This window comes from Topomyia yanbarensis, chromosome 3 (assembly GCF_030247195.1).
Source record: "Topomyia yanbarensis strain Yona2022 chromosome 3, ASM3024719v1, whole genome shotgun sequence".
Classification (NCBI taxonomy): domain Eukaryota; kingdom Metazoa; phylum Arthropoda; class Insecta; order Diptera; family Culicidae; genus Topomyia; species Topomyia yanbarensis.
This window is the reverse complement of record NC_080672.1, coordinates 422,820,293-422,829,718: the sequence shown is the minus strand read 5'-3', so window position 1 is coordinate 422,829,718 and position 9,426 is coordinate 422,820,293. Positions and strand designations below refer to the sequence as shown.

General features: G+C 41.6%; 1 protein-coding gene and 1 long non-coding RNA gene across 2 annotated transcripts in view; both read left to right on the top strand.

Moving 5' to 3' along the window:
• LOC131688544 (uncharacterized) overlaps positions 1 to 4,093 on the top strand; it is a 4,174-nt gene extending 81 nt beyond the window's left edge. Inside the window, exons 2-3 of the long non-coding RNA XR_009305248.1 lie at positions 57 to 191; positions 245 to 4,093. This is a non-coding gene — a long non-coding RNA (uncharacterized LOC131688544). The remainder of the gene's footprint in view (positions 1 to 56; positions 192 to 244) is intronic.
• Positions 4,094 to 5,167: 1,074 nt separating this feature from the next.
• Positions 5,168 to 8,824, top strand: LOC131688540 (cuticle protein CP14.6-like). Its single transcript, XM_058972858.1, has 2 exons — positions 5,168 to 8,330; positions 8,397 to 8,824. Exons 1-2 carry the CDS (start codon positions 8,182 to 8,184, stop codon positions 8,620 to 8,622), a joined length of 375 nt encoding a protein of 124 aa, XP_058828841.1. The 5' UTR covers positions 5,168 to 8,181; the 3' UTR covers positions 8,623 to 8,824.
• Positions 8,825 to 9,426: the final 602 nt, after the last annotated feature.

The following is a 9,426-nucleotide window of genomic DNA, read 5'->3' as shown; positions in this document are numbered from 1 at the left end:
TCCAAAGACGTAAAACCAATTTACCTAAATACATTCTAAATTAAAAACTCGAACAGGTATCAGAAGCCCAAGAACTGCACTCAACCAGTTTGATTGTGCACGATTGAGGTTAGGTGATACGAGACTTGCGTATTGCCCTGTAATCTAAACATATTTGTTGTAAAATTAACAAAATACAATAATTGACCGATGTAAGTGACCATAAATATACTCTATGAAGCATAATATTAATAAATTACATCAGCTTTTAGCTGAAATCGCTTGGAATGCATTCCTTGAGGTGTTGCTGAAAAGCCTTTTATTTAATCCACCCATCAAACTAAATGATCGTCCGAGATAACCACGAAGCACTGCCGAATAGTACAAGGCGTAGCCGCATCGCGGACACACAGTAACCTGTGCAACGAACCTGACACGGATCGGATGGTAAGCTGTTATCACTGCGAATTGAGGCGACAGACCGATCGTTCACATGCCTAAACTGTCAGACACCATCAGCACAGATTCCGGTGATTGATGCACCTGGAAGCAAGGCTAACAGCAAAGCAGAAACGAGCTCTTCAATCTGTAGTGCTGGAGCGAATAGGGCTGGCCTACAGCTTGAAAGACTTGAGCCTCAGAAGGTTTTGGCGAGGAAGCGTATAGAGTTGGAGCGTCGGGAAAACGAGCGGAAGTTGGAGCAAGAGATGCCGTAAAAGGAAGCTGAGTTTGAGCGGGCGCTATTTTGACTTGCACAGGTGATAATGAACAAGTCATTCCGTTTGAGAGAGGTGATCGACCTACGTGGGGAAGGCGATGAAGGCAACCGGAGTGTCGCTTCTGTGCAGAGTTCCTTCAACAAGGTACAGCAGTGGAAGGCCGCCATTCGACCGCAATGCATCAAGACAGTGCAGGTCCGAGAAGAGATCCAGTGACAGTGGACGAATTACTGAGGGAATGAGTATTCCCCATCGTACGTTGGCCAGCCGTTACCGTCTGTGATCCCCACTATGCAAAGGTTTTCGAGAAGGCAGATAGTACCACCAGCGATCCAATTGGGACCGCAGAAATAGCCGCAATTTGCGGAGTTCCAGGCTAGTGCGGAGCCATCTCCGTTGCATGACGAGCAGGTGTCACAGTGAAAATTAGTAGTAAGACACGTTATGAGTAAGGAGTTGCCAATCTTTCCTGGCAATTCGGAAGACTGGCCACTATTCATTGGCTCGTACGTTAACTTTACTCAGACGTTCGGTTTTTCGAACGAGGAAAATTTTACGAGGCTGCAACGGTGACTGATGCTACCGGCGAGCGTCCCGTATGTTTTAGCTACGCTGGAGACACTATGTGGTATACCGGAATTGTTGATCCACACGTTGTTGCAGAGGATCCGAGGGGTGCCAGTTCCAAAACAGGAAAGACTCGATACGCTAATTGGTTTCGGGATGGCAGTACAGAATTTCTGTGATCATCTGGAAGCCGGGAGGCATGAAGCGTATCTTAACAGTTGGTTGGTTGGTAAAGAAGCTTGGGGTTGTAGGAGATCCGCAACTATTGTGCCTGCAATAGACGGCGAACGTGAAGAGGTCAGAAGCTAATTCTCAACGGGTCACATTGGAAGTAAGAGGACGGTCAGGGGCACCAGCAGTAGTGGATCCAGGAGGAGGGTCTTGGGGGTTCGGACCCCCTCCGAAATTTTTTAACTTGTTGAAAATTTTTAAAATAGTTTCCATTTTAATTCGTTCTAAACTCAAAATCGTTTCAGACCAGATTGGATTTTTATTAAATATATTACGAATTGTACAATGAACGTTTCAAAATCGAAATTTCGGATACCCTCTGAATTTTTTTCTGGATCCGCTCCTGGGCACCAGACATTCTTTGTCGGACGTGCGCATCGTAAGCAAGCTGGACTTACAACGACAATTCTTGCGATACGCGGAACTCACAGAAGTCTCCGTACCTGAACGGCCTATCGGTCGATGATTACGATCAAGCGATACCTCGTATCCTCATCGGAAACGACGACGCTCACGTTACGTCGACGCTCAAGTTACGAGATGACCGGAAGAGCCGGTGGTAGCAAAATCACGTTTGGGATGGACGGTTCAGGGATCCCAAATTGGCGATAGCCAATTTTAAACAAATATTGGGGCTCAATTTCTTCAAGGCTCCTGTTCGCGGCAAGTTTACTGACAGACTCTAGTATGTTTTCACAAAAAATGATGGTGGGTCAAGCAATCTGCTCCTGTGGCAAGAAAACCAGCCGTTTTGTGATGAACAAAACAACTAGTTTGGAAGAGTTGAGAATAGGGTGCCGTAATAAACAGATTCGGGTCGTAAATTTTGATATTATCCCTATTATGATTTTGACATTTGTTCTTCAGTTATCAAATGACGACCGAGCAACAAATCACTAAATGTGGCCAAATCAACTACCACGAAAGTAGCAAAAGTGGAACGTTTGTCGATAGTCCAGATAACTGGGTCGGAAGGATAAAAGAGTGATCAGCGGTTTCAACCAATCCGTCCGAGATGTCACAAACAAATTGAAAGTGTTGTCTTCACACATGTCTCGAACTAAAAAATGAGCAAGACTGTTGACTTATAAGAAGGTAGTGACTCCCAGTAGCAACGTTAAAAAAATCGATAGCGTAGTAATACAATGAAACGCATATGAAGACCAACTTCAAACAGTTCGGCAGGCTATCTGTACCTGTGATTTGAAAAGCTACCAGGACATCTACGTACACGAGTATCTGTAACGTTTGAAGCAACACAATTGTTCCGTGCTGTTTTGGAATAATTTGCCATTCAGTCATTACGGAACAGAGGTTATGGAGTGGTATGACGCCAACAACGTTCAGAAGGTGTCCAAGGTCGCGAACCCTCCCAATAGGCTAGAGCTCTGTTCAATCTACAGGTTTTGGATCACCGTTAAGCGTAATCTGAAGAATCCAATTCAGTGATGATCAAAGTGTGCAGCAGTTAAACGAAAGACCCGGTAACTCGGATTCGGTTAACGGGAAGCACATTTGAATATGTTGACAATATTTCATCACTTTACACACATGACTAAATTTTGATCGAAACACCCTTTGGTGCTGCTCTGAATCATAAGCGAATGTATTTCATTCTACCAGGTTATCCGATCTAGGAATTGACGTTTCCTAGTCCTCTTGAACAACCGCTGCGACGAAGATGCACCCTCGATCACACACCTCCAGCGAGTGCGGGGTGTACCCGAAGTCAACTTCCAGGTTCTCTGCTGAGCATAACTAAAACTGGCGTCCCTTTCGGCATTCGCGCTACATGTCCAGTCTACTGTTGTCTGCCGTTTTTTATCAACCATCCGATGTCGGTATTTTCGCTTGCATTATGATCACATAAAGTTACTCGCGATGCGTTTGTGCAAATGAAATCCTGGTACATCAAGGTTTTCAGACGCGAGTATCGTGCGCGCGATTTCACAATTTAAGTTTGTTCTGAAGTACCCATACTGCCCACGTTATTTCAGATACAGCTCGTAAAGTGTATACCGAGCAAATACGAGGTTCGTTTGTGGTTTGGACCATTGGATAATTATTCCTTACAATTCTTAAACAAAGTTCTCCAGCTCACGCTGATGATCAAGTACAGCATTTGAGTATAGTAAGAACTGATCGTCGATTTCATCAACCTGCTCCTCTTAGCGATTAGGAAGAGAGCGCACGAACCTGTGCTTTCGATACTCCTTATTTCTTTCTTACATGAGCACATGTATTGTAAGCTTCGATCAGCCGAAGGTTGTCGGTTTGATTCTTACCCCTGAGTCGATTTTTGCACGTGATTGATCCCGTTTAAGAGGGACGTCTGGTGTAAAGTGCCCAAACCGAAAGTTATTTTGTTTTACGATTTTGAAGGCAAGGTAACAATGGATCTTTTGTGTAATGTTAAGATTTATCTATATGCTATTTGCGCGCGAAAAAGAAATTCAGTCACGCAGAGCCAAACATACGAGCGTTCAATGAGTAGACGTCCAACCATTACCACGTCGAAGAGCGCCGCAGCGAACAAGATAACTCTTGAAAAAATTGTCTGACACAGGAAATTCAATAAGATTTGGGAAGCTTAGACTTGTAGCTACCCGATGAACCAAAAAATATAGAAAAATGCTTGAGTTTCGCAGAATGGCTTCATGATAACCAAAAAATCTCATATTTTACGGTAAAATTCATTCAAAATAATAGAAAAAAAATTATTCAGTTTTCTGTAGTTCATCGACAGCCTACATCTATTGCGCATTCTCAAGGTCTTCTGAAACCCTTGGCGAAGTCTTAATGTTTGTGCCCCTTTGGTATTTTCTTTGGCTTTCTTTTTCAGTTCGACCTTCAAATAATAATTTGTGTATATGGAAATGACTCACCTACTCCCTACTTAATTTATGTTTGACTGTCGTCCATTTCATGTAAATTCCAGTTAAAAAACACAAAAACTAAGGGTTTTTTGTCAGAGTTAAAAATATTCAAATTCATTGAATGAAAATTGATCACATTCAGCCGCACTCATTTTCAATATTCAGTGACGAAGCTGAAAACGTCAAACGAACAAACCGCCCATTCATCCATGCAGATTTTCATTCGTCACCGATTGTTACACGAAGTGACCGTGCAGCAACGAATCAAACGCATCAAAGTAGGCCCTGGCACAATGTAAGCGACGATGATTGTTGTTTCGTATGCTTTACCGACATTTGAAAACATTTTCCTAGATAATTAGTGAAATGAATATATTGTACGATATTCAACTGAATGAATAACATGTATATTCGTATGCATATTTTTTCTATTCACCGCGAGTCCCATCAGGTTCATTTTCAGCTGTCAAAAAATAGCTTGGATTATTTTTAACTCTGCTGATAATATTCAAAAGTTTAATTCGAATTTTTATGCTTCGGATGTAATGAAACGTCGAGATCTACTGCCATCCAGATTATTTTAAGATAGCCTTTATGAATCTTGGAAAATTCTGGATTTAGATTGATAATGGGGTTTGAAAAGGCTGGTTTTAATTTATTTTCCATGCCAAATATCTTAGAAATGAACCGATCTTGTATCTTCTCTTAAAAAAAATGTTTTGACAAAAGTTTCCTCTCTGGTACTTTTAATTTTTAAACTGAGATTTTCACATAAAAATCAAAAAGCTTGTTTTTTTTCGAATTGATACCAGATTTCGACATTTCATTGATTTCTAAAACATTTGGCATACAAAAAAAAATAAAAGCTGCATTCCCAAACTCAAGTCCCATATCAATTCAAGAATATTGCTTGTACCACAAAGACATTTTTTTCAACATTACACCAGATCTCGACGCTTCATGACATTGTTTTACGATTGCGTTAAAATTTTGCATGGAGACTTTTTTCGAGGTACCAATACTTTTGAGAGGTGCCCGATTTGAAATTTCAGGAAGACCATCAATATTGACACTCTACCGTATATCAAATATACTCCTGAATTGACCCAAATGATCCTAAAATGGATATCGAACAAGATTCGTCGCCAAAGACTCCGAGCTTTCATTTAAAATCAAACATATTGAACTAGGTTCGACCGTATTCGATCTTCTTTCGGATCAAAGATAGTCCGCGAAATATTCAGCTCAGGATTGTGACATTTTGTCTGAAGCAAACAAATGACGTTACTAGCGACAAGACTTTCATGCAGAATGCGTTTACATGCCCGCTCACAAAGTTTAGATCGATGGTGTAGTTATCGATTCGAACTTGGCATGCGTGGATCTACTGAAGGACGGGATTGTCTTTTTCAATGACCCCTTGCTCCAGTGAGCGAAGATTTTGAGTGACAATCGCAGCAGACCTTCAAACTAGTGCCTGGTGACCCTTGGTGAGATTGCTTTGCGTCTTCAGCGACTAGAATCGTCTGGATGATCGGTTGTTTGTACCGCGCGTCATACATGCTGTATTGAACTAATTACAAGCAAATAGGTCTTTCTAATGTTTTTTTCTCTATTGAAAGGCCGCTAAATATACCAGAAAAAAGACACAAATCCGAAGCAAACTGCACCTAAAGGGCGAACACGAAATTATTGCGACACCGAAAATGTCATGCCAATTTTCTTATAATGTTTAAAATCAAACCAAAATTTTAGGGTAGTTTTATACATATATTTACTTCAAAAATCAAAAGAAAAGTTAATCGATGGAGCCTTGAGTGTAAAATTGAACGCATTTTCGCTTGATGCCCTCCATCAAAGTCTTTACAGTGTCATCCGGTACCAGTTTCTCAGTTTTTTTTTTTTTCCAAAATAGCGGATCATCGTCGTGCTGCTGCAAGAACGGCAAAAGGCGCTTATCGAGGCACTCAGATTTGTAGATCTCGCCATTTACTGTGCCCTTTGTCACGAAAGCCTCACTCCTCAGTCCGCAAGAGCAGATGGCCTGCCAAATGAGATATTTGGAGGCGAACTTCGACATTTTCTTCTTCTTAAATTTGTCGTCCACATAGAACTTGCTCTTGCCGGTGAAAAACTCCAACCCCGGAATTTGCTTAAAATCGGCTTTTATATACGTTTCGTCGTCCATCACACAGCAGCCATATTTTGTCAGCATCTTCTCGTAGAGCTTCCGTGCCCGAGTTCTAGCCGTCGATTGTTGCCGCTCATCGCGGTTTGGGAAGTTCTGTACCTTGTATGTATGTAGTCCAGCTCTCTTCTTTGCATTCTGGACGTAGCTCTGCGAAATGCCGATCTTTTTAGCCAAACCACGGCTTGAGACGTTGGGATTTGCTTTAATCATCCGCTTCACCTTTCCCTCCGTCTTTTTGTTCTCCGGTCCCGGTTTTGTTCCAGCTCCTTTGCCGTGGTCCAACGTCAACCGCTCCTGGAACCGCTTTAACACTCTGGAGACGGTTGAATGGTGAATGTTCAACATTTTTCCCAACTGCCGGTGCGACAGGTCAGAAAATTCCAGGTGTTTGGAAAGAATTTGTTCTCTCGACTCGCGTTGGTTCACCTCCATTTTCGTTGAATCGAAAAACACAACTTCGAATTTGACAGCATGTAAACAATACACAACAAGTGTATTTTTAAATTTTTTAACAATTTTTACGTTTGTGAATTACGCAAAGTATCTATCTCGCTCTGCCCATCTTTGTCGCAAATCCCATCATTTTTAGAGCGGATGAGGATCATCATTCTTGCAGGACTCAAGGTGAAGGCCCCAACTTACCTTTACCATTCGTTTGAAAATTCCCACGACAAGTGCCTTTCGACCCATTCGCAATCCAAATTTCGAAAAAGCGAGGGAAAGTCATCGAAACGGTGAGAACTGTTGAATTCCATCGTCCACCGACTAGCAGGCACCTTTCCGCAACCGACCAACCTATCCATCTTCTGTCAACAAGTGGCGCACATATGTTCGGCATTGGTTCCACTTGACGTCACCCCGGCTGTTGGACTAGGACTGTTGCAGGTTTCGTTCCGTTCGAAAAAAAACAGAAGTGTGTAAATGCAAATTTGAAACTAATAAATTAGGGCAAAAGCACCTGAACTCACCCGGTGACGATGACCACGCACAATGTGCAAAGTCTTGTCCAGCGGTCTGTTTTTTTTTGTGCCTTAGCTTGGTAATCAACGAAATGGAACCACGAAAGGGAAGTCCAACATGTGCTTTCCTGCTGCATCAAAAAAAAAATCGAAGGGGGCTCATTCGCACTGTTGTGGGAATCGATAAAACAGGTGTAAAACGATTCTAACGACCGCGTAAAACGTCATGTTTCTCATTCAAATAGGTAGTTGCAGTTAGATGGAATTATCATAGCTACAGGCATGCAAATTTTGTCATTTTCGAATGATCTAATAAGTAAATATTTTACTAACCTTGGCCAATCTGGTTATTTCATGACCAGCAGCAGCAGCAGCATGTACTCTTCAAATATTATACTAGTGATTAGTGAGCTAATGGCGTAAAATTGCAACAGCTTCTAGGCGGAGATCTTGAGATTAAACGGATAATACAAAATCTTCGTTTGTGCATTGTCAATACTCGATTGAAGCGCTAGCTGGACGTTGATGCTTGGCAGATAAATATTCATTGATGCCGAAAGGTCGCCAAGAAGAGTGTTTATTGGGTATAAATTCGTGGCACTTTCAATCGGCCGGAACATTTGTATTCGAACGAGCATTAACAATAGTTGAAAAGCAAAATGTTGAAGCTTACCTTACTTTGTGCCGTAATTCTCGGTGTAGTTTTTGCTGCTCCTCAACAACAGGGAAATCAGTTGGAAGACCCCAGCGGAATAACCCTGCTGCGGTATAATTCTGTCAACAATAACGAAGCAGGCTATCAGTTCACGTGAGTGGTGGTTATGTGACAACAAGCAATTTCACAGATAATGGGATGTCCGCTTCTTTACCACAGGTATGAGCAAAATAACAAGCAAATCTTCTCCGAGGTCGGTACACCGAAAGATTCCAATGGTGGAACGCGGATTTTGGCGGTGGAAGGAGCTTACAGCTTTGTTGGCCCGGACGGGCAAACGCACTGGGTGAACTATCGAGCGGACGAAAATGGGTACCTGCCGAAAACAGGAACCGGTACCGCCGGTGGAATTCAGCCAGGACAGGATGCACCCGTTAGGACCTAATCTTCGTTAGATGTGAACGAGTTTAGGAATGGATTGTTGCTGGTTTTTGTCACGAAATTATAATGTTCATCATGTTGGTATCAAAATGAATTTTGTTCCATATAGTTTTTTCTTTTTCTATAATCATTTTTAAAGCTATCGGAAAATTTTCCCACACTTCAGTTCATGCATTTTGTGACTGTCAATAAAGCAATTCAATATCTGGTGCGTTTATCCAAACTTAATTATTTGAAACTACTTCTCACTAATCAAACTTTATTCTCCATGACCTCGTCATTGAATTAAGATTTTTATTTTAAATTGAGAAGTTCTGTACTATCACTGTTCTGAAGCTACAGAACAAGAATGTGGAAGCTTCCTTGGAACATTTTTGAATATGACACCGTAGTATATTATGTTGATCAAGAATTTTCCCTCTAAATGTCATTTTAAGACAAGCAGTGTCCGGAATTGTCACATATTGTGATATTGTGAGAAGAAGAACTAAGTCAAAAGTTCCCTTAACTCCGAAGCGCACTGATGCCATTTGGTCTTTGCATAGGCCATATCAATTTCTGTTGATTGCAACGTATCTTTGCGGAAGCCAAATTGTGTCAATGCGTTCGTCACAGCATGCTGTGCGATTGGCTGCCATCTTTCGTTTGTTTACTATTTTCTACGGTTAAAATTCTTCGTTTCGTAAATGTGCCCATTAAAAAAAAGTGTAAATTAAGGTTTTGGCGAAGTATTTTGGAGTTCATCGTGAGTCTAGAATCCATCATAAACAAGTTTGGGGAACACTATTCTATTGATGAACTACCAGTA

Coding starts and splice junctions, on each gene's coding strand:
- LOC131688540 (XM_058972858.1), top strand. CDS start 8,182: ATGTTGAAGCTTACCTTACTTTGTGCCGTAATTCTCGGTGTAGTTTTT. Junction 8,331..8,396: donor GAAGCAGGCTATCAGTTCAC/GTGAGTGGTGGT, acceptor TCTTTACCACAG/GTATGAGCAAAATAACAAGC.